Source organism: Mytilus trossulus, chromosome 4, assembly GCF_036588685.1.
Source record: "Mytilus trossulus isolate FHL-02 chromosome 4, PNRI_Mtr1.1.1.hap1, whole genome shotgun sequence".
NCBI classification, from domain to species: Eukaryota; Metazoa; Mollusca; class Bivalvia; order Mytilida; family Mytilidae; genus Mytilus; species Mytilus trossulus.
The window spans coordinates 44290404-44316003 of NC_086376.1; the positions used below are offsets into that span (position 1 = coordinate 44290404).

General features: G+C 32.4%; 1 protein-coding gene and 1 long non-coding RNA gene across 2 annotated transcripts; one reads left to right on the plus strand and one right to left on the minus strand.

The window, feature by feature from the left end:
* Positions 1 to 6045: 6045 nt before the first annotated feature.
* On the minus strand, positions 6046 to 9674 carry LOC134713958 (uncharacterized). Its single transcript, XR_010106447.1, has 3 exons — positions 9554 to 9674; positions 9060 to 9148; positions 6046 to 6235 (listed from the first exon to the last, which is right to left on the minus strand). It is a non-coding gene; the product is annotated as an uncharacterized LOC134713958 (long non-coding RNA).
* Positions 9675 to 20947: 11273 nt separating this feature from the next.
* LOC134716636 (uncharacterized) lies at positions 20948 to 21916 on the plus strand. The gene has a single exon (XM_063579645.1). It carries the CDS (start codon positions 20948 to 20950, stop codon positions 21914 to 21916), a length of 969 nt encoding a protein of 322 aa, XP_063435715.1.
* The last annotated feature ends 3684 nt before the right edge of the window (positions 21917 to 25600 follow it).

Genomic DNA, 25600 nt, shown 5'->3' on the forward strand with positions numbered 1-25600 from the left:
ATTGGTTTCATCTTCTAATTTACAAAAAGTACATAGAGGGTTATCAATAAGTTTGATTTTACATAAAAATTTATTTGTGGCAAGAATTCTATGGTTGATTCTGTACTCAAGCCACTGTAGTTTAGTATTAACAGCAGTGGCGGATTCAGAGGGGGGCGTAGAGGGCGTACGCCCCCCCTTTGCGCGGACTTTTTTTTTTGTTTTGGAAAATTATAAATCAGACTAGACTTAGTGAACTTTGCCATTTCCCGAGTATTTAATTTTTATACGACAATTCTTTACTTATCAATATTTTTTTCGCTGGTATTTACTGATTGTCAAAGTCATGTGATTTGCTATGGTGGAGTTGACCAGTGCGTTGAAAAAACGGCACACGGTCATTTTGAAATTCAAATTACAGTAATACACATTGCTTAGGCTGAGGATGTCATGACAATCAGGAAATCTTCAAAGCGACACAGGATTGAGCAAGAACGTATTGACTTCTATTTCACTTTTCTACCAAACAGAAAGTAATATTAAATACTCTATAGACTATTACACTTTCATGAAAAAAAAGTTCCACAAAATTATTTACCTACGAAAACATGTTTAACCCCAAATGCCCCAGCTTATTTTATAAATAAAAAAGTTGAATAATGATCCCCAGTCACCCCGCCGCATTTTTGCGCCTGTTCCAAGTCAGGAGCCTCTGTTACTCTTGTATTATTTTATTTTTAGTTTCTTGTGTACAATTTGGAAATTAGCATGGCGTTCATTATCACTGAACTAGTATATATTTGTTTAAGGGCCACGGAAGGACGCCTCCGGGTGCGGGAATTTCTCGCTACATTGAAGACCTGTTTGTGACCTTCTGCTGATGTTTTTTCTATGGTCGGGTTGTTGTCTCTTTGACACATTCCCAATTTCCATTCTCAATTTTAGTATAAGCTCTAGAAAAATTTCAAGTCTCAGGTACAAAATCATTTGATTTGAGGAGGCATTCTGGGATATTTGAGAGAGAAAAAAATGACTCTGATTCTTGCCTAAAACAAAAATTCTGGCCGTATCTGGTTTGAAAACAATAGTCTTATCCACTTTTTTCCTATTAAAAACGAAAATTTCCGACAAAATTATTAAGCATGAAATGAACATGATCAATAAAAACGGACGTAGTTTTTTTTTGGCCGGGGTTTGCATGTCTTACTGGAATGTCTGTTTCACCGGACTGATATATATTGCATACTTTTTCAAGACCAGACTGTAACCTGCCTACTGGGTGTGACCTTTATGTCTCCATTTGTGGACCGTCATTCTAACTTCGTTGTCATTTCAGACACTTTCGTTATCTTTTGTGGATTTGGAACCCCTCACTTCGGTTCTCTATGTTATGTTGGGTCAAACATATCAATCAAACATTTGGATAAAAACTGCTTGTTTGTCTTTTTTAACTCGTGTCGGTCGTATTGTAAATTGAGTCAAATTTTTACTGACAAGTCCTACATCAAATATATCAGTACATAGCTTTGGATTTATACTATCATTTTATGATAGACAATTAATAGGGAGAATACAGCATAAAAAATGTCAAATCCTTACACTTTACAGCAACTATAAAATATACATGCCCCAAGCACTTATTTTATGTTTTTTAGCCCAAAAAGAGTCCCAAAAATTTTTCGCTCCGCTCCGCTCGGCTATATTTAAATCTTCGCCCCCCCTTTCCAAAATCCTGGATCCGCCCCTGCACAGTGACTGTAAAAGGTAGGTCAAATATATGTTTCCAAATGAGATCTTCACCTAATATTTCACTCCACTTCAGTTGTCCTGTTGGAGTCACCTTATTACTTATGAGTATTTTGTACATATCTTTAGTACCTTTTCTACTTTTGAAAAAGACTTGTAAGCAAGCTGGAATAAATGGACAACATAACTTATATGAACCTTTTTTGTAATTATTTGCTGCTTTTTTAATAGCAGAAATAACACTCATGTAATTCAAAAAATTCACATTGACATCATAACATTGTTGTAACAATTAATGAAATAAAACATCCATTTTCATCTATTACATCATTAACATATTGTAAACCATGGTTAAACCAATGTTGATAAAAAACAGGTTTATTACCAATTCTGATCCTATTGTTAAACCAAATAGGACTTGATAAAAAATATTCACAGTCCATATTTCTTTCTTTATCAGTAATCATTTCCCATGCTCTGAATACATCTTTCCAAAAACAGTTTTTGATATATAAACTAGCTTGTTTGATATACTGAACACCACAATTAAAAAGTTATTTTTATCAATATCTGACATCAAAATACTTTGCCACTTATTATCTCTCTGAAAAATCCTTCTTATCCATGATGATTTTAGTGCCATGGTAAAACTATAAAGATCTATCATTTTTAATCCTCCCTCCAAATATTCTTTAATCAATACATCCTTCTTCACTCTATGAATAGGAGAATTCCATGCAAACGAATAGAAAATGTCATTTATTTTTTGGAAAACACTGTTTGTAGGATTAGGCAAAGAAATAATAAGGTGGTTTAAAATAGGTAAAACAAGAGTTTTTATCACAGTTATTCTACCTATAACTGTAAGGTTTCTTTTTGACCATTTTATTATGTTCTTAATCTGTATAATTTTATCATTATAGTTGATGTTGACAATATTGTCTAAGTCCACATCAAAATTTATCCCAAGTAGTTTAAAAGTTGTCTCCCCCCATTACAGGTTAACGTCAGGACATAAAATTTCCTTGCTATACTTTTTACTTCCAAACCAAATTACTTGTGTTTTCTCAAAATTTATATTTAAACCAGATATTTTTGCAAACCAGTCCAATTCAGATAAGGATTCATATAAAGATTTTTCACTACCATCTAGAATCAATGAAGTGTCATCAGCAAACTGTGACAACTTATGCTCAACTTGAGTAACTTCAATACCACTAATTTTTTTATATCCTCTTATCTTTAGTGCAAGAATCTCAGCACAAAGGATGAAAAGATAAGGTGAAAGGGGATCACCTTGTCTGCAGCCTCGACCTATGTTAAAAAATTCAGAAAGGTTACCCCCTTGTATAACTGCAGACTTGATATTATGATAAAAAGCTTTTATCCAGTTGATAATTGATTCTCCAAAATTAAAGAACTTTAAAACATTTAGCAAAAAATCCCAAGATATAGAATCAAAAGCCTTTTCAAAATCAATTAACAACAAGAGTCCAGGTATTTCGTGATCTTTCGTGTATTGCATGATATCATATAAGAGCCTTATATTTTCTCCTATGTACCTCCCACTGATAAAACCAGTCTGATCTAGATTAATAAGCTTGTCAAGGACAGTCTTAAATCTGTTTGCAATTACTGCTGACCCAGTTTTATAGACAGTGTTTAAAAGTGAAATAGGACGCCAATTTTAAAAAAAAAAAACGTGGTTAATTTCCTTTTTGTGAAGGCAAGTAATAATTCCTTGCTTTTGTGTTACTGACAATTCTCCCTGTTCTGAACCATAATTTAAAGATTCAACCACAAAAAAATGGAGATCTTTCCAAAAAAATTAAAAAAATTCAGTAGAAAAGCCATCAGAACCAGGAGTTTTATTATTTTTCATATTTTTTAATGCTTGTCCAGCCTCTTTAACGGTGATTTTACCCTCCAAGCTCTCCTTGTCATCATTAGAAAGTATTGGAACATTTACATTTTTAAGATCTTCTTTCAGATCAGCTACTGAACTTGAGTTATCTCTCTTCTTATATAAATTTTCATAGAAAAGTTTTACTTCTTGTATACTTGATATATCCCTCCAATTTCTATTTGAGACACTAAACTACATTGTATTTGTATGTTATGATTGGCCTTATAATCTGAAGTTGCCTGCCGCAAAAGGGATTGTTGCTTGACACAAGTATCACAAATTTTCAATCTGGGGTCATGTCCTTAATTATCTTAGATTGTTATCGGGTGCCAAAATTCAACATGTGCATGAATTTTAAGCAAAAATTATAAGATTATAGAGAAAATAATTTGATGACAATACATGAAAATGCATGATTTTGCCAGTTCTGCACCTGTCCTCTAACTCGTACATGTGTTAAGTCTTAAAGGAGCCATGGGTGGGCTGGGTAAGTAAGTTCTTGAACTAACAAAATCCATCTGAAGTCCAATAAAACAAATTGGAACAGATTTTAACACGAGTTCCATATGTTTCTGGATAAGTATTAGGTGCAGACAGACTTTATCAAAGTACTGAAGTGCTGAACAGTTGATGACCGCAAGTTCTTGTGGATGGTCTAGATCTAAAGCAGAAACAGATCAGATCTCTTAACAACTCTACCTAAAACTGACACATTCTTGTTTAGTTGTTAACTTGGTCTTCTCTATTTTTACAAGTTTATCCTGGAGTGTTTTGTTTTTATAACTTGAAATTAAACTTCGCCACATTATGTATTCATGTGCCTGTCCTAAGTCAGGATAGTGTGTTGTCGTTTGTTGCTGTGTTACGTTTTTGATTTTCAGTATTTATTTGTGCTTTAGGGCATTACTTTTCTTGTTTGCATTGGTTTACATTTGTCATTTCAAGGCCTTATACAGATTACTATGCAGTAGTGGTTTTGCTCATTGAAGGCTGTGCTGTATGATCATATACAGTCTTGACAGTTGACTTGTTAATTTCCGTGTCATTTAACTTTGGTCTCTTGTGAAGGGCTGTCTCATTGGCAATCACACCACATCTTTTTAATATACATTTGTGAGGGGGTTTAGAAGGGGTCCTGATCCCGAAATCCTGGGCTTAGAATCCCGAAATCCTGATCTTAAAAACACCTGATCCCAGGTTCTGATAAAGGTCCTATTAATTCCCCCTCATTTGTATTTCCAAATTAACAATAAGGTAAAACAACACAAATATTAGTGGCTATATATTTATGATAATGTGTCATTTATGAATGTATTTGAATAAACAATTTTTTCATGTACATATAAAAGACTTTTAAAAGATGTTAAAAATATTTACTCTTAATTAAATTTTCTGCATTTGACAAATTTGAGAAAAATATATAATTGTAATCCTCAGCATGGAAGGAAAAATCCAGAATTCATAATATAATTTTAATCCTTAGCATGTAAGCAAAAATCCAGAATTCATAATATATTAAGACAAATTAGTATAGGAAATATTCCATTAATTGATTTAACTTTTATGTTTTCATCTTTTATTAATTAAAAATAATTAATTTATCTATCATAAGCTTGACATCCATTTTTACAAAGTTACTGGTTAGATATTAATATTACACATGTTATTACAAAATTTGTTACTGTAACTGGAAACCTATCAAACAGTTCAAAGTAGATGGATAATGATCAAATAACTCAAAAGTACCTCAATTTAACTGCCACCTTATGTTTCCCTGGCACCATAACTCAATGATTATTGTCTATATTTAAATACCATCCATTGTTAAAACCTGAGGAAGCTCAAAGAAAATGGTATTTACATTTTTTCACTAACATTATCTTTATTACATAACAAACTCAAGCTTCATAAAACCTTCAAAGTACACAAATACCTAGTTTCAATGTTGACCTTTTATTTTTGTCAAGTGACTACTGTTAGTTTTTGAAATGAGCTTATTTACATTAAAAAAAAACTAAATAACATTTTGCAGACAAAGTTTTGATGTTTTAACTACCATATATATGTAAATACATTAACATGTTAAATAGATACATGTGTTGAATTCAACGCAGTCCGATGAAAAAATCAATAAAAACAAGATTTGCATTATGAATTGCTTTCTCTTTGAAATAACATAACATTCAGCTTATCAAAAATTAGACAAACCCAATAATCCTTCTAAATCTATGAGATATACTTATCACTGCAAAAAGATGATTACCATTTGAATTTAAATATATATAAGAATGAAAACCTGACCAAAATTGGGTTAAAAGAAATATACTTTCCATTTTTTCATTTCTGCTTTTTTTAGTTTACCAGATATTATACGATCAAACTTTGATTCCAAAAACAATTTCTTTAGTGTGTTATGTTCCTTTGATATTGCAGTTTGTAACCTAGCCATAGCAATATCAAATGAAGATTTAAACGATCTGTTGCCTGGATATTTTCCAAGAAGAGTTTGGTATTTGATGACATCTATTATTTCTCTATTCTCATCACCTAACAGATCTTTGCAAAAGTCCATCTCTGTTCTAGGTTTTTGAACATCTGCCATCACTGTAAATAAAATACACTTATATGTAGGAAATGCATTTATTTAAAATACAGGTGAAATTCTTCAGAACTATATAAAAAAAATATCCTACTTTAAAAGTTCTAGTTATTAATTTAAATTTACTCTTTTACTCTTTTTTTTACTCTATTTTTATACCCAAAAAAAAGTATTTAAAGTCCAATAAAGGATTTTCATATCAGGCACAATAAACTATTTTCAAAACAAATAAGTTCATTCTGATACATTGTACTTTGTTGTTACATAGGGTACTTGGTCAAATCATGACACACTGGTTTACAGTTTACAGCTATTACTTGTCATAGATATTCTTAACTTTTGGAACCAGGTTAAGTAATTTAATTGGTGTGCTGACAATAATAATTAAGGAACCTCAGAGTTTAAAGGTAGCTAGATGATTTGATCATGATTAAGTACATTTTATCAACAATATGTTAATCAAATGATTTAAAAGAGGGACGAAAGATACCAAAGGGACAGTCAAACTCATAAATCTAAAACAAACTGACAACGCCATGGCTAAAAATGAAAAAGACAAATAGAAAAACAATAGTACACATGACACAACATAGAAAACTAAAGAATAAACAACACGAACCCCACCAAAAACTAGGGGTGATCTCAGGTGCTCCGGAAGGGTAAGCAGATCCTGCTCCACATGCGGCACCCGTTGTGTTGCTTATGTGATTACAAATCCGGTAAACAGTCTAATTCGGTAGGTCAAATTTATGAAAGGGAAGGGGGATTGTAGTTACGACGTAAGGAACATATCCGATATCATTTGTGAAACGGTTATGCCATAACGGTCAACCAACTCGTGATGGCGTCCGTAAAATTTACGAAGGGATGATTTCAACTTCACCATTTGGAACTCTTGGTTTAATAGCTTCCTTGTGAGCAGTAACCCTCTATCAAGAAAATCATGATAGGAAATGCAAGCACGGGAATATCATATCAATTGGGAGATATATACCCGGTATGCAGGTGCTGCTGGAATGTTGCTACTTAGAAATGGAAAGTTCACAATTGGAAAGCTGAAATCATCTCTTTTGTCGTAAAGTTTTGTCTTCAACTGACCTTCATTGTCAATTTCTAGATGTAAGTCAAGATATGAAGCCGACTTAACTGTATCTGTAGTATCCTTTATCTCCAATTCTATGGGATAGATGCGATCCACATAGTCACCAAATTTTGAATTGTTTAGTGAAAGAACGTCATCTATATAGCGAAAAGTAGAGTTAAAGGATATTGCTAACTTCTTATCTTTCTTCCGAAGAAGTTCCTGCATGAAGTCAGCCTCATAATAATAAAGAAACAAGTCAGCAAGTAGAGGGGCACAGTTTGTTCCCATTCGGATGCCGACAGTCTGTTGAAAAACACGTCCTCTGAAAGTAACAAATATGTTGTCAATCAAGAAATCAAGCATCTTGATAATATCGGTTTCAGAGAATTTTTTGTTTGAATCAGAGTGATTCTTTACAAAGTAGGATTTATCCCTCCCTAAGACGAGATACTTGTATCTATGTTGGCCATTCTTTTTTATGAAGCAAAGTAATACCAACTCTTTTAATTTGTCTTTTAGTTTGGAATGTGGAATACTTGTGTAAAGAGTAGAAAAATGGAACCTCCCAAAAAAGCAGTAAAATGAAAATAGATGAACGGGCAGAAGATTACAGAGGGTACCAGATGTCAGTCCTGTGTCCTCTTTTTAACTATATTTTTTTGTCCAGTTATGTTTTTGTTTATGACTATTGAGTATACTACTGTTGGCTTGCCTATATTCCTGTGTCTTGGAAATACAAGAATGAAGTACAGTAGATACAAATGTACTATAAATTATGATATTCATGTCAATAAACGTATTTAAACTTTTGGTATTTAGCTAAATTGCGCCTCTGAATGACCTTAGATCACCTCCGATTAACCTTTTGACGTCAACCAACAATCTCTTTTTAATTATGACGTCTATTTTTTTTAATTGTTGTCAAAGTTTACGGGAACCTGTGTGATTTTACGTAATGACGGACAAAGGAGTATGTTCGATAAGGTCCTAAAATGGCCCCCTTTTCTAGTGTAAATTTCAAATTCGAATTTATCAACCAATATCAAGATAAACTATAGCTAATATATTGACTAGCTAGGATATAAACTATTTTGTTGAAAATTTTATGTTTCTGCGTTTCATTATGATTTCACAAGTTGTACTCATGTTGATTTTTCACGAAAAAATCAATGAAAATGGGTAAATTTCCATAGATTAATAGACCGGAAACATAGAGCCAAACGTCGACAACAAAGATCTTTTAAAATAATGTTTGTGAAGACATTTAACATGTCTAATTTGAATCCTAGGCTTGTCGACGCCTGCGCTCTATGTTTCCTGATACTTTATTTGGTTGAATTCTACCTGATTTTGTCAATTTTCACCAAAATCCCTTAAATTGACCTTTTTTGGATGTAAAAATCAGCGTGATAGAATTAAACTTTGACAAAAACTGTTCTGTTTAACTTTCTAACATGTCTTTACGGCAACTCAAAACATGTATTGTCTTGTTACTATGAACTTTATAATTGGGGCCAAATATGGCCCTTACCGAACATACTCCTTTGTATACAAGTGTAAATATGTCTATTAAAAGAGATCATCATTTAAATTCTTTAATATGATTGGGGGGGGGGGGGGGGAGAATTCCTGTCATTAATTTTTACTTTGTTTTATGCACTTGTAATTTCAAAAGCAAGATTATTATTGACAAAAAGAATAACATATTTTTATTAATTACAACATGTATAAATTGTTAAATTTACCTTTACTTGAATCTAATACATATATTGATGGACCATATTCATTTTGTCAATTTGTCCAAGTTCTAGTAGAATCCCTTTATTACTTTTACCTGAAAATAAAACATCACATTAATCAAGTTTTAAGAGACTATTCATCATGTTCATTTTATTATTTATTTTAAACATGTAGGTACAGAAGACGAAACCGATTTGTTTCTAAATTCTCCAAGCATGGAAATCATATATGAAACTTGAAAATTACAGCATCTTTTCAGTCGGTAAGTAAATTCTTATAAGACCCCTACCATTGAAGTTGAAGGGGACTTAAGTTTGCACTCTCAGTCTGTCTGTCTAAAAAATTCTGAAATAGACAGTTGAATACTGGACCGTGCATGATTCAGTCTCCACTTGTAATTGATATTGCAGGTTTTCACTTTATTTGAAAAAAAGGTCTGGTTATGTCGTTCTGACACAACAAGTCATACATGTAATAGTTTCAATAGGATTAACATTACCTTTTTTGTCTTCAAAAAGATTCCTTTTAACTTGCAATCTTCTCTTCCTAATGGTTGTTCTACATGTACTTGCTGTATAACTTGACCTGTCATCATTGTCACACATAGCAGATTTCTTATCTGTAATAAGATTTGCATTTGGGTTATTGTATAGTGAAAAATTCAAATACATTGTATTTGTCAACCTAATGCATGCAATAAGCCGATAACATCGTTATCATAGATCATGTAGATAGGGAGCTACCATGGCCATTTAAACTGACATTTTTCATCATTTTCAGATACATGTACATGTAGTTGTGAAGTTTGTTCAACAATGGATTCATGAATATAAAGGTATGAAATGAAATAAGAAATTAAAAAAACAAAGCAAAAGCAAAAAAAAAAATTTACGCTCTGCCAAGCAATTTATTTTATGGTACAAATGGTATTTCATAAATGCAAGTTTTAATGTAACTGATTGAGTTTTAAGTTTTTATTATAATTATCATATATTTGTTAATATTTGAGTTGTATAGAACTTTAACTTTGTCATCTTCCAAATGCTTATATCCTGAAAGATAAAACCTTGATGATGGACATGATGGATTGTCAAAATCAATAAAAAAAGGTGTTTTTAACAAAATTGAATCCAGTTTATACACGCCTCTACCGGAAGTTCCACATTTTTCAAGTGTTACTGGGAAAAATAAATATCCATGTTACGTTTCTAGTTAATTTTGTTGCATTCTGTTATGAATTGTTACATTTAAGATTTGATATACTTTGATGAAGTTCAGATGACGGGAATCTATGAATTTAATTATTTAAATTCAAAATCCTCAAAATTTGATCAATTAATTGTTTTTTTCAGAAATGACACAAAAAAAGTTCTTGGGTCTTTCTGGTATTAACTGGAACCATAATTATATTTTTATGTAGCCCAATTGTGTAAAAAATGAAAAATGAATTTCTTTACATGCAATTTCTATGCATTTTTCTTAACAGTCATCAGAAATCTAGAAAAGACTAACTTGTTGAAAGCTGTTTATCTATTACTTTTCTTGCAGCAAATTTCTCATCAACATTGTGTGCAGTATGATTTGATAACTGGTAGTCTGTAAATACAAGGCCGTAACTAGGCTTCATATTTTAGTGAGGCAAAATAATTGAGCCGAGCGAAGCGAGGCGAAATTTTTTTTGGAGGGCATGAAATGAATGGTGCAAAATCCTGCATTCTAGGCATTTTTAGAGAGTTTGATAATGTTTTGAATTTGGACACTTTTTATATAAATTTTTCATATTTTAAGACTTTTACTTACACCAAATTTTTAACAACTTTATTTAAATTTATATGTAAGATAATCATCTAAATATCACTGATTTGGGTCTGCTGTCAGAACATAGAACAAACATCGATTCAGTAGAGTTTGCCAAATTTTTCTATGGCCGGTTCAGTCAAATTGTTTTAGAATCATTATTTGGTCTGCTAATATCCTTATCGCGATGAACATGGAGCATGACAAGACCGCACAATCTCTCGCCACTCATGCATGCTCTTTTCCAAGTTTTCAGTCGTTTCAGGGCAGTCTGTGTTTCTAAAGGTAGCACATTATCATCAACACATTGATCAATTTTTGCTTCCAATTCCTTCTCCATCAGCAATTCGGTAGCAGCATCGGTAGTAACAGTGTTGTTTGCAAAAGGGAATTAAGCTTTGCTGTAAGCACCATCATACAGTCGCAGTTACAAAATATTAAACTCGCTTTTATGCTGACAAAGACTAGACAAACTAGGAATGATAGAATGAGATAAGATACATGTAAATGTATATGATTCTATCTATAGAGTAAGTATATATGGTATGAGTACAGGGGAATTGGAATGGAGTTTTTGCCGTTTACACGTAGGTCCGTAATTTCAAATTATTTCTGGAAATGGTTGGTGATATTTTAGTTTCAGAATCTATAAATTTAGGGGTTAGGGTTGGGGGGTGTCCGATTCCCTAGTCCCGAATAAGTAAAGACAAAATCCTGTGTGAAAGGTTTTACCATTCCTCAATAATATCAAATTGGAAAATAGGATATTCTTTCAATTTTTAAGGTTAAAAAAACATGGATAAAAACTAATCCATGCATGTTTCATATCATTTATATTTTATGTATCTGTAAAGAGAAAGATTAAGTTTGTGAAATGAATACGCAGACAGGACTGCACCCTTGAGATACCCAGTACTTGATTTGTCAAAAGTTGGTGAATCGGAGAAATGAATACGCAGACAGGACTGCCCCCTTCCGAAGACCAGTACTTGATTTGTCAGTCTACTTGTCGTGAGTGTATTGTTCGTATGAAGTTGTATGCAACTAGTTTACTAGAATTATTCCTTCTTTACCGTCAGTGTCGCTTTTCTAGCTTTTTCTGCAAGAGCTTGTTTTTAACTAGAGATTCATGATGATTATCGTTACTAGGTTAATGTAATGGAGAAACATCATCCGTAGAGATGCTGAGTTATATCCAGGAAGAATAGTTTAAAAAGAATGATGACATTAAGGTTGGGACAGAAAATGACTATTATATTTATATAGATGTATATAAAAAAAAAGATCAGTGTCGAAATTTTAGTGAGGCAATTGCCTCACTTGCCTCAAGGGTAGTTACGGCCTTGAAATAAGGATAAAGGAAAATGAAATTGAAATAAGTTAATTACATTTTTGTCTCGCCTTGATGGAGTCAAAAATCGAGACATAGGTATGCTGGCGACGGCGTCAACAATGTATTAGTTTGTGATTAGCTCAGTTTTATGGGGAACCACTAGTGGTATGTCAATGATAATTGGTATGCAGATGTATTACCATTGCCACATCTCATTGCCATGGAGATTATTTGGCTCCGCCCCCTCAGTCATGGTCTATTGACTTTGAATGGTTTTCTTACTTTAGATGTATAAGTTTGTGATTAGGTCAGTTTATGGAGATCCACTTGTGGTAGGTCATTGATATTGGTTTGCAATTGTATTAGCATTAATTGGCACAATTCATTGCCAAAATTACAAAAAGGTGAGACATATCTCTGTGATAACAGTTTATATATATTACTTTTCAGACACAAAGACTACTGTTGAAAGTTTGTTGGTAACTTGGTGGATGGATATAACCAAATTATTGGTAATATGCAGAAGTAAAGATTAAAGTTAAGGAGCTCCAGACATTCTTCAAGGACCACCACAGGGAGATAAGAATTCTTTGACAACAGGCTTTCATTCTCAAAAAAACCAAGTATTTGAAAAGTTTTGCTGGTTAACCAAAAACACTGAAAAGTATTGAAAAACCGTGTAGAATTATTTTGTTAACTTTTTGGCATGATGTGTATTAGATTTAAACCTTTACAATGGTCTCCAGAAAGGGAGACAATCCTTTTAGATGGAATGGTCATTGGATCATCATCTGAAATAAAAATATGGCTGAATTATTTGTCTTTTAAGGTTTTGCATTTTAGAAATATTCATATTGGAGAAATCATGAACATAAATCACATTCACTTTGGACACTTCAAGACATTGAAATATAAGACAAATTCATCAGTTTTGTGAATTGATAGTTTTGACCGTTATTGTTTACTAGGTAGCTCATTTGGAAGAGCACCTCAACCCAGTTGAGGAGGTTCCAGGTTCAAATCCTGGTCTAGTACTTATGCTAGCTACAGTTTACTGCAGTTTTTATACGCCTGTTTACGGGACGTATGATGGTATACCGTTGATCGTCCGTTATCAACTTGTCGAACATTAATTCAAAAACGCTTTAACCAATATGCCTGAAACTTTGGAGAAATGTTTATACATGTATCTATGATGTGAGCTCCTGAGTGTTTTTTTTTTTTATGAATCCTGGATCTTGTAGGTTCTGAGTTACAAATGAGTTATGGGACATTTTCATTCAGTTTCATTGTTACAAGAAATTTAATATAATACAAACAATGAGTACACATATTTCATATTGATAATGCTGCAATATTTTTTATTTTAGTTTAGACCTGTATCTTTATGATCGCTGTGATTTTCCTCCACAGTGGGAATAAATGCAGGTTCCTGCTCATCATCTGAAAAAATAAAATAGATTTTGGAAAGTTTGCTATAGCTTACTTATGCTGAGTTCACACGTAATTCGAATTCAACACATTTTACTTCAATTTTAATTTGAATTACAATGCATGTCAAATTCCCTTAACTGTCCAAACAACATTAACTTTTAATTGGTTTTAACAAAAGCATATCTGTAATAGGAATCGGATAATTACAATTTAATAGCCAATTCGAATTAAAAAGAAGAGTGTGTATAACTTATTTACGAATTTGCATTCAATTTGAATTAAATGTATGTGTGAACAAGGCATATAGCTACCTTCCTAAGGTATTGGCCTCAAACTTCCAGTGACAGATTACAGCAAATGTTTTGCTCCAAGCTGGGAACAGTATATCTAGTTAATATATATGTTCCTGCTCCAAGATAATTAATAATAACTAGTGTTAAAAATATTGCTTTATATTGAAAGATGCTTTTGAAATTTTACTAAACGTCAGATGGAATAATAAAGGTTGGCAGCAAAAAATCTTATTATAAAATTATTTCAGGATACTTTGACCTACCAGATTGCTCATCATAACTTGTTGTTGTTGCCTGAATAGGATGTTGGACTGCTGTATCTAAAAAAAAAAGATAGTTATGTTGCTTGACCTACAAAACTCTTTGTGCTGCTAAGTTGCTTAAGTCTACTGACCAATATTGGGTTGTAACATGTTTTATATTGATAATGCTGCAATATTTTTTTATTTCAGTTTATACCTGTCTCTTTATGATCGCTGTGATTTTCCTCCACAGTCGGAATAAATGCAGGTTCCTGCTCATCATCTGAAAAAAATAAAAACTGGTATTAGAAATAATAGTTTTTGGAAAGTTTGTTGTACTTACTTTAAAAAGGAGATAACTCTGCAAATGAAAGATAAATTCTGTAATCCGCAAGTAAGGAATAAACTATAATCAACAAGTTTATGACAAATACAAAATAAGAAACAAACAATACAACTGCAATTCATAAATATATACACAATCATGTTATATGTGTAATTAGTTTAAATACCCCAATAAACAAATTGGTATTGATGAAACTTCACAGACCATCATACATACAGGGGCTACTGCTCAGGCTACTGAGGTTGTGCATGATTAGTATAATCCGGTCAGAATATTTCAAGGTAAATATGAACTTGCTCAGTGAAATATGGGACAGGTTGTAGAACCCATATTACTTTGCTGATATTGTTTATATTTGCTTTACAATGAACACATTTTACACATACATGCTAATTTTTTGTTCAGTTTTAAAGACAAATTCATTACTTTTTCTGTGTTATTTTCTATAATAATTCATAGACACAATGTTAATCATAAATGTAATTTGATGAAAATGTTAAATATTTTTCATTTTAGTAAATACCTGTCTCTTCATGATTGCTGTGAGTTTCATCCACAGTCAGAATAAATGCAGGTTCCTGCTCATCATCTAAAACACATAGAAACTGATATGAAATAATACAGTTCATCGGTATGGAAATGCCTTGCATCACTCATACAGTGTACATTGAAACACATGGACAAGTATTTTTTTAAATCTTACTTTCAATGGACAAAAAAAATCACATGACAAAGTTCAATTTCGTAAAATATTACTGGACAAGTAACATTTACAGCTGGACTTGTCCAGAGACAAGTGCTTCCAACAAATATTTCCACGCTGCTGCAGTTTTTGAGACCAAATAAATGAAAACAATCATAATGCAATGATATATTGAATATAATGAGAGAAAAAAGTTAAAACACTACAAATAATATAATGTTCTTATAATTCCTAGATATAGGAAGATGTTGTATGAGTGTCAATGAGACAACTCTCCACCCAAATAACAATTTATAAAAGTAAACCATTAAAGGTCAAAGGCCTTCATCACAGAGTCTTGGCTAACACCTAACAGCAAGCTATGAAGGACCCAAAACTACTAAAACCATTCAAACAGGAAAAACAATGGTCGTATCTATAAAAAAAAACCAAGAAATAAACATGAAATGAAAGCAAAAACTCTAATTAAACAAATATTTCAGGATACTTTGACCTACCAGATTGCTCAACTCTATTTGTTGATGTTGCCTGGATATCTGTGCTGACATTCAGATAGGGGACTTCTTTGTCTACAAGAAATAAGGTGTAGTTTTAGATAGTTGTGTGTTTTTATTATGTTGATTTTCCTCTTCATAGATTTTTAGCCTGGTTTGAAAAAAAGGGTACAGAATTTAGTAAAGTTAATAGAAATCTATGAAATTTTAACATAAGGTCTATGACCACAAAAGGAAGGTTGGGATTGGTTTTGGAAGTATTATTCCCAACTGTTATGGTATTATGGGCCAAAACAGGTCCTAAATAAGCTTTTTTTTAGCTCACCGGGCCCGAAGGGCCAAGTGAACTTTTCTCATCACTTGGCGTCCGTCGTTCATCGTCGTCGTCCGTCGTCCTGCGTTAACTTTCACAAAAATCTTCTCCTCTGAAACTACTGGGCCAAATTAAACCAAACTTGGCCACAATCATCATTGATGTATCTAGTTTAAAATTTTTGTTTTTTTACCTGGCCAACCAACCAAGATGGCCTCCATGGCTTAAAATAGAACATAGGGGTAAAATGCATTTTTTGGCTTATAACTCAAAAACCAAAGCATTTAGAGGAAATCTGACATGGGGTAAAATTGTTTATCAGGTCAAGATCTATCTGCCCCGAAATTTTTAGATGAATCAGACAACCCATTGTTGGGTTGCTGCCCCTAAATTGGTAATTTTAAGGAAATTTTACTGTTTTTGGTTATTATCTTGAATATTATTATATATGGAGATAAACTGTAAACAGCAATAATGTTCAGCAAAGTAAGATTTACAAATAAGTCAACATGACCAAAATGGTCAGTTGACCCCTTTAGGAGTTATTGCCCTTTATAGTCAATTTTTAACAATTTTCATAAAATTTGTAAATTTTTACTAACATTTTCCACTGAAACTTCACGGAGAAGTTCATTATAGATAGAGATAATTGTAAGCAGCAAGAATGTTCAGTAAAGTAAGATGTTCAAACACATCACAATCACCTAAACACAATTTTGTCATGAACTGTCTGCTTCCTTTGTTTAATTCACATATACCAAGGTGAGCGACACAGGCTCTTTAGAGCCTCTAGTTTGGTTTTTGCACAATAACTTTAGTATAAGTTAATAATAACAGAAATCTATAAAATTTTAACACAAGGTTTATGACCACAAAAGAAAGGTTTGAAGTGATTTTGGGAGTTTTGGTTTCAAGGAATTAGGGGCTAAAAGGGTCCAAAATTAGACTTTGTTTGATTTCCTCAATACTTGAAATATTGGGGTTCTTTGATATCTAACCATGTTTTCAGATTCTTAATTTTTTGGTCCTGTTTTCAAATTGGTCTACATTAAGGTCCAAAGGGGTCCAAAATTAAACTAAGCTTGATTTTAACAAAAATTGAATTCTTAGGGTTCTTTGATATATGCTGAATCTAAACAGGTACTTAGATGATGGGCCCAGTTTTTAAGTTGGTGCAAATCGGGGTCCAAAATTAATATATTAAGTATTGTGCAATAGCAAGAAATTTTCAATTGCACAGTATTCTGTAATAGCAAGAAATCTTCAAGGATTGACCTCTGTGGTTGTATTAAGCTGCGCCCTGCAGAGCATCTGGTTGTATTTTACACTTAAAAACCTGGTCTTTTAAGGCTTTGGTAAATTTTGTGCTGCTGAGGTTTCAATATGGTTCCAATGAATGCATAGAAAGTTATTATTCTGTGAAGACACATGTACATGTATTACCTTTCTTTCTTTCATTCAACACTATAACAATTTTTCCATCTTGACCCCTTTTTTTTAACTTAAGTAAAGGCAATGACAGATTTTTTGTTTCATATTGATCTATGCAATTTTGCCAGATTTTTTCATTTTCCTCATGTTTTTGTTTTAAGGAAGAAAATCTGAAATGCAAGAGAAGAGGCCCATCATCTCTGAAAGGAGGTTCCTGCTGACTGTCGTGAAAGACCACAGAATCACCATTGAAGTGCCACCAGATGTTTTCTCCAGGTTTAACAAATTCAGCAATCCTGCTTAAATGTGTTTGATACAAAGATGATTTGTTCATTAGGATGTCTTTGTTAAATACAGAACTTGTTCTTTCTGGTAGTAGTTTAGCTAGGCGACTTATTTCACATTCTTGTTTTTAGCTCACCTGGCCTAAAAGGCCAAGTGAGCTTTTCTCATCACTTGGCGTCCGGCGTCCGGTGTCGTCCGGCGTCGTTAACTTTTACAAAAATCTTCTCCTCTGAAACTACTGGGCCAAATTAATCCAAACTTGGCCACAATCATCATTGATGTATCTAGTTTAAAGTTTGTGTTTTGTTACCCGGCCAACCAACCAAAATGGCCGCCATGGCTAAAAATAGAACATCGGGGTAAAACGCAGATTTTGGCTTACACTCAAAAACCAAAGCATTTAGAGCAAATCTGACATGGGGTAAAATTGTTTATCTGGTCAAGATCTATCTGCCCTGAAATTTTTAGATGAATCAGACAACCCATTGTTGGGTTGCTGCCCCTAAATTGGTAATTTGAAGGAAATTTTACTGTTTTTGGTTATTATCTTGAATATTATTATAGATGGAGATAAACTGTAAACAGCAATAATGTTCAGCAAAGTAAGATTTACAAATAAGTCAACATGACCAAAATGGTCAGTTGACCCCTTTAGGAGTTATTGCCCTTTATAGTAAATTTTTAACCTTTTTTCTTAAATCTCCATGATCTTTTACAAAAATCTTCTCCTCTGAAACTACTGGGCCAAATTAATCAGAACTTAGCCACAATCATCATTAATGTATCTAGTTTAAAATTTGTGTTTTGTTACCCGGCCAACCAACCAAGATGGCAGCCATGGCCAAAAATAGAACATAGGGGTAAAATGCATTTTTTGGCTTATAACTCAAAAACCAAAGCATTTAGAGCAAATCTGACATGGGGAAAAATTGTTTATCTGGTCAAGATCTATCTGCCCTGAAATTTATAGATGAATCAGACAACCCATTGTTGGGTTGCTGCCCCTAAATTGGTAATTTGAAGGAAATTTTACTGTTTTTGGTTATTATCTTGAATATTATTATAGATGGAGATAAACTGTAAACAGCAATAATGTTCAACAAAGTAAGATTTACAAATAAGTCAACATGACCAAAATGGTCAGTTGACCCCTTTAGGAGTTATTGCCCTTTATAGTCAATTTTTAACCTTTTTTCGTAAATCTATATGATCTTTTACAAAAATCTTCTCCTCTGAAACTACTGGGCCAAATTAATCCAAACTTTGCCACAATCATCATTGATGTATAGTTCAAAATTTGTGTTTTTTATAATTTGTAAATTTTTACTAACATTTTCCACTGAAACTACACAGACAAGTTCATTATAGATAGAGATAATTGTAAGCAGCAAGAATGTTCAGTAAAGTAAGATGTACAAACACATCACAATCACCTAAACACAATTTTGACATGAACTGTCTGCTTCCTTTGTTTAATTCACATATACCAAGGTGAGCGACACAGGCTCTTTAGAGCCTCTAGTTTAAGGAGTCTAGTCTGTCATCAGCTTGTGATTGACAATTGTATCTGATGATAGCATTGTCAATCACATCACCAGGTTTTTTGTTTGAAGTGGTCTCGGAAATTCTTTTTAGAAGTCCAAAAGATCTCTCCTCATCTTCAGTAAGAACAGATTTGGTGTTCATGATCCTGTATGTTTCAGCTAGATGTGTAACAATGGAGTGAAAATGGTTACCATAGAACTTTCTTTGTGTCATTTTCACAGGATTAGCAATTACAGACTTCGCCAATACTCCAAATAAAAAGGTTATGTTGAAAAGGCCAAGTACTTGCCTTGGACTTCTTTTCTCTTCAGGGCTGTAAGCAATGTGAATAATTTCCACCATGGAAGAAACCATCTTGACTATATCATAAGATATCTTGTCATCTAAGAAGAGAGAGTGAACCAATTTCTCCATTTTGATGGCAAAACATCTGGCATCAGAACCCTTAAGTTGGTTTTTATCACCAATGGCCTTTGATGTAAACTTTTCAAGTGCCAACTTTGTCTCAGGATCTTCCACATGGTGTGGAAGTTCCGTTAAAACATTTTGCACCACATTTGTTATATCATGCAATGGTTCACACTGCATGATCTCATAATGGGCAATATGATGTTCAGAGGCTGATGTTGATGGATTATTTAGCATCAGTGCTGGTGGTCTGCTGATTGCATGTAACAGCTCTGTCAGTTCTTGTTGTAGGGATGGCTTATCTTCTTTTATGATTTCGATTTTCCTATGATCCAATTCATTGATAATTTCTTCTTTTTTTAATTTTTGAAGGGATTGAAATTACCTCCCTCAATTTTTTTCCACAAATACCCTTCAGTTACAATTTTTCGTCTGTCTTCCAGATCCTGAGGTTTTTGCTTGTAGCAGCTTTCAAGATTAATATGGGCTTTTGATGGAATACCACAAAGACAGCTGTATGCTCCACCTCTCTGTTGTCCTGCTTTAAACTGTCTTGCGGGGTTGTCGCCACTGAAAACTTTTATTTTGTCTGTGAAAGTGACATCTTGGAATTTGGTTCCTTCAGATAATTCTACAATGTCCTCCATTCTGGTCTGTATATAAGTTCTTTGGTCTTGATCTGTACTTGCTGAAATTGTATCCCAGTTTATTCAAAATTTTCTCCAGTGACAGATTTGATCAGTTTCAAATTTTAAAAAAGGAATCTGGTTGGCAATTTAATATATTTTTTGCAACAAAGATTTCATTGAATAATCTTTAAAAGTTGTTTTTTTCAATAATTGAAATTGGCTTTTAAAAAGGGTAGGACTGGAGAGAAAAGTATTAATTTTGATTAAAAATCCATTACATCTTGTTTGATTTTCTTACGAGGGAAACTAGAGGCCCTTAACAAAAAATGCCTTTAATTGCAATATTTGGACACAAATGTAATATTTGTAATTGGAAACAATCAATATGGCTGCCGAGCAGTTAACACCTTAGAAAGTTAGCTCCCAGTTTTTGCAGCTTTATGACAAATTTAGGAAGACACTGTCTATGAATTTAGTACTATGTGATAGCTAATTCAATGGAGATTAGAATGATAAAATTTTTGTGGAATATTTTTCAACAGGAATAATTTTGTGACTTGTGAAAGATTTTTTCCAGAAGGATCTATTTTGATATTTGATTATTGATTTCTACTACTAGAGGTGACAATATATGTACAGTATGTCTTCAGGGCAAAATTTAGCTGGTTTAAAATCAACAAACAAAAGACCTACTACTAAACCTGTGAATACTGTTCAGACATTGCTTGCAGCAAAAGTAGATAAGAATAAACCACCACCTAGTAAACGAACTCATTCAGACGTATCTAATGAATCAAACAATAGTTTAGACTTATCTGGCATAATGAACTTTCAAAAGGATATTGATGAAATTAAAATCAAACTTGAAGGTGTGACAAGGAGAGAGGACCTTGATAGAGTAACAAAAGATCTGATTAAAACTAGTGATCTTGAGCAAGTGGTTACTTTAATTGTCAAAAAGCTGATGAATGAATTTGAAATAAATGTACAAAAGAAGATTGATGAAAAAGTGGAAGAAGTTAAAAATGATATGCAGGAAAAATTTGATGCTTTAACTATAGAAAATGAAGACCTGAAAAATAAGATACAAGCTATACAGTATTCCAATACAACAATTAGAAGAGACTTAAACGAAACAAGTCGACTTTCAAGACAGGCTGATATAAGCAGCAATTATAACGAGCAGTACTCGAGAAAAAATAACATTAAAATAATAAATTTTCCAAGAAAGGATAAACAAGATCTTAGAAAGGACTTTATGGAAACTGTGAAAAAAGAACTAAATGTGCAATTAGAAAACAGAGATGTGGTTGCAATCCATCGTATACCATCCCAAAAGGCTGGGCCCTATCCAGTTATTGTCAAGCTATTCAGTAGTGATGTTAAGCGCCAAATTATGAGATGTAGGAAAGAATTGACCAGTAAAATTAGATTTGTGGATGACGTTACTCAAAGAAACATGAGTTTAATTGAGAGACTTAGAAAAACTGACGAGTTTGAGTCTGTCTGGTACTTTAATTGTGGAATTTATGGTAGAACACCTGCAGGACTTCAGCTGAAATTTGGACTATATGATGACATTCATTACAGAGTACAGCAAGGGCAATAGATGTTACGTAATTAGAACTTAGACCTCACAGACAGTTTTGAGAATTCTATAGTTCATTGTTGATATTTGACTTAATATTTGTGCTTATCTCCCTTTCTTTGTATAAAAAAATCAGAGTTATCTCTCTTTTAACTATAGATCATGTATAGTATTGATTTTCTTTCTACAATACATATTGATGTTAATTTTTTTTTGTACAGATAATCTTAATTTTTGTTGAACTATTATTTTGTTGGTGTCATATAAGGCAAACTGCATAAACTGACAAATCCCAACTACAATGTGGCAAAACATATTGAAATATTTAATTTTTTTAACACTTTTTTTGTCTGTTAATTATATTTTTTTCTATGAATTGAATGTCTGTAAAGTATTGAATAACACTGTTGGTCCATGTACGAGGCTTGGTAATACATGTATGTTGAGAATTTTTATACCACCATATCTAGATGTTTTGAGCAAACCTTTGCGTATATGTCTTTGTGTCTCATGTGAATGTATAATATGGATGATCATATGTAAAAATGCATGCTTATATGAAATGATGATGTACACATATTTCAAACCATTATGGGCTCTTTAAAGATACTGTCTGTTAACTGCCAGGGTCTGGGTGATTTATCTAAAAGGAGGGATGTATTTAGTTTTCTAAAATCTGGAAACCATAACATTTATTGTCTTCAAGACACTCATTTCACAGTGGATAAAGAAAATAGTATAAGAACGTTATGGGGATATGAATGCTACTTTTCATCCTTTTCTTCAAATTCAAGAGGTGTAGCTATTATGTTTAAAAATAATTTTGAGTGGGAAGTACTTAAAGAAAAAAGGGACATTGATGGAAACTACTTAGCTTTGGATTTGGTTGTAGATAAAGTCCGTTTTACTCTCATAACTATATATGGCCCAAACACTGACAGTCCATTTTTTTATGAGCATATTATGTCAATTATTGATGATTTTGAAAATGAGTGTTTTATTATCTGTGGAGATTTTAATCTTGTGTTAAATCCAAATTTAGATTGTTATAATTATTTACACATAAATAATCCTAATGCTAGAGACAAACTATTAGAATTGATTGACGATAGATCTCTAGTTGACCCCTTTAGGGAACTTTTTCCTGACCTGTGTAGATACACTTGGAGAAAAAAATCACCTTTTAAACAAGCTAGGCTTGATTTTTTCTTATGTTCTGAAAACATTTTGTCGTTTTTGAAAAATTGCTGTGTAGAACCCAGTTACCGATCGGATCATTCTAGAATTATTCTAGAACTTGAATTGAATCCATTCATTAGGGGGAAAGGTTTATGGAAGTTCAATAATTCTTTGTTGTATGATGCTGACTATGTTAATGTTACCAAGGAAAAAATTTTGGATGTAAAAAAACAGTATGCAGCCTTGGTATATAATTTTGACAATATTAATGAAGTGAATAATAATGATCTTCATTTTACAATTAACAGTCAGTTGTTTTTGGAAACTCTATTAATGGAGGTGAGGGGCAAAACTATCTCATACTCTAGCTTCAAAAAGAAGGAAAGAGAGAGAAGGGAAAAAACTTTAAAAGATGACATTAATATTTTAGAAGAAAATGTAAACTCAGGTTCTATACAGCAATTGGAAGACAAAAAAAATGAACTAGAAAAATTCAGAAAGGAAAAAATGCATGGTAAAATAGTTCGATCTAGAATACAGTGGATAGAAGAGGGAGAAAAACCCACAAGTTATTTTTGTGGACTTGAATCTAAGAATTTTACCAGCAAGATTATTCCAAAGGTTGAAAAAGAAAATGGTGATATTGTAACTAACCAAAAAGAAATACTTAAACAGGTTAAAATATTTTATGAAAATTTGTACAAAAACAGAGATGTTGAATGTTGTAAACCTAAAGATATTGAAAATAGTCTACAAAATGTAAATGTTAGAAAGTTATCTTTGGATGAACAAGATAAACTAGAAGGTGAAATATCAGTTCAGGAAGCTGGTGAAACTTTAAAAAGAATGAAAAGCAATAAAACGCCTGGATCAGATGGTTTTTCAAGTGAATTTTTTAAATTTTTCTGGCCTGACTTAAAAATTTTTGTTGTAAGATCCTTGAATGCAGGGTATGATAAAGGGGAACTTTCTGTTACTCAAAAACAGGGGATAATTACATGTCTTCCAAAGGGTAACAAACCTAGACATTTTTTAAAAAACTGGCGCCCTATATCTTTGCTTAATACTGTATATAAAATTGGCTCTGGGGTTATAGCAGGAAGATTTAGAACAGTTTTGACTAAACTTATTGATACTGATCAGACAGGTTTTATGAGTGGAAGATATATTGGGGAAAATCTAAGATTGATCTATGATATCATGGAATATACTGAAGATAATGATATACCAGGCCTTTTATTGCTGATAGATTTTGAAAAAGCCTTTGATTCCATTTCATGGGAATTTCTTTTAAATGTATTGAAATTTTTTAATTTTGGCGATTCTATTATAAATTGGGTGAAAGTGCTCTATCAAAACATTAATTCAACAGTCATTCAGGGAGGGAATCTTTCAGACTTTTTCACTGTTGAACGGGGTTGTAGGCAAGGTGATCCATTATCGCCTTATCTTTTCATTCTTTGTGCTGAAATTTTAGCGTTAAAAATAAGAGATAACAAATATATAAATGGAATCAAAGTTCTTGATGTTGAACACAAACTCTCGCAGTTTGCTGACGATACATCACTACTTTTAGATGGTAGTGAAGAATCTTTAAATGAGGCATTATTGGAACTAGATTGGTTTGCTAAAATTTCTGGTTTGAATATAAATTTTTCCAAAACTCATGTTATTTGGATTGGAAGTAAAAAGTACAGCACAGAGACACTTTGTACAAATCAAAATCTTACTTGGGGAAGCACATCCTTTAAATTATTGGGTGTTAATTTTGATGTTGATTTAGAAAAACTAGTTAAAATCAATTATGATGAAAATATTGTAAAAATAAAAAGACTAGTCAAACAATGGTCTAGACGTAACATTACTGTTATTGGTCGAATTACTGTTGTAAAGACACTTATGTTGCCAATTTTAAATCATTTAATATTGTCACTACCTAATCCAAGTGAAGATATTATTAAACAGATAAATGAACTGATGTATAAGTTTATATGGAACTCACCAGTTCATAGAGTGAAAAAAGATGTAATACAAAAAGATTATTGTGATGGAGGCTTAAAAATGATTAATTTACATGCTTTTATAAATGCTTTGAAATGTACTTGGATTAGAAGAATTTGTAGAAATGATTGTAAATGGCGAAATATATTTTTGTCATATGTTGATAAAGATAGATTATTTAGTTGTGGTAATAGCTATGTAAAGCAACTACAGCAAAGTATTAAGAATAAATTTTGGAAAGATGTACTGGGTGCTTGGCAAATGGTAATTGAAAAAGAAATGAATTTGCACGACTGGGAATATTTTCTTTCCAGTCCAATTTGGATGAATAACCTATTCCAAATTGATAACAAACCAGTTTTTTTCAAAGACTGGCATAGTAAGGGTATTTTATATGTAAATGATATTGTGGGGGAGAATGGTACCTTTCTAAATTTTTATCAATTTCAGGAGTGTTTTCAGATGGATATAGACATCATGAAATATAATAGCATAATTTCTATGCTAACTAAGACTTCCAAAAAA

Excerpts from the sequence above, each read along its gene's own strand:
- LOC134716636 (XM_063579645.1), top strand. The coding sequence starts at position 20,948 with ATGTCTTCAGGGCAAAATTTAGCTGGTTTAAAATCAACAAACAAAAGA.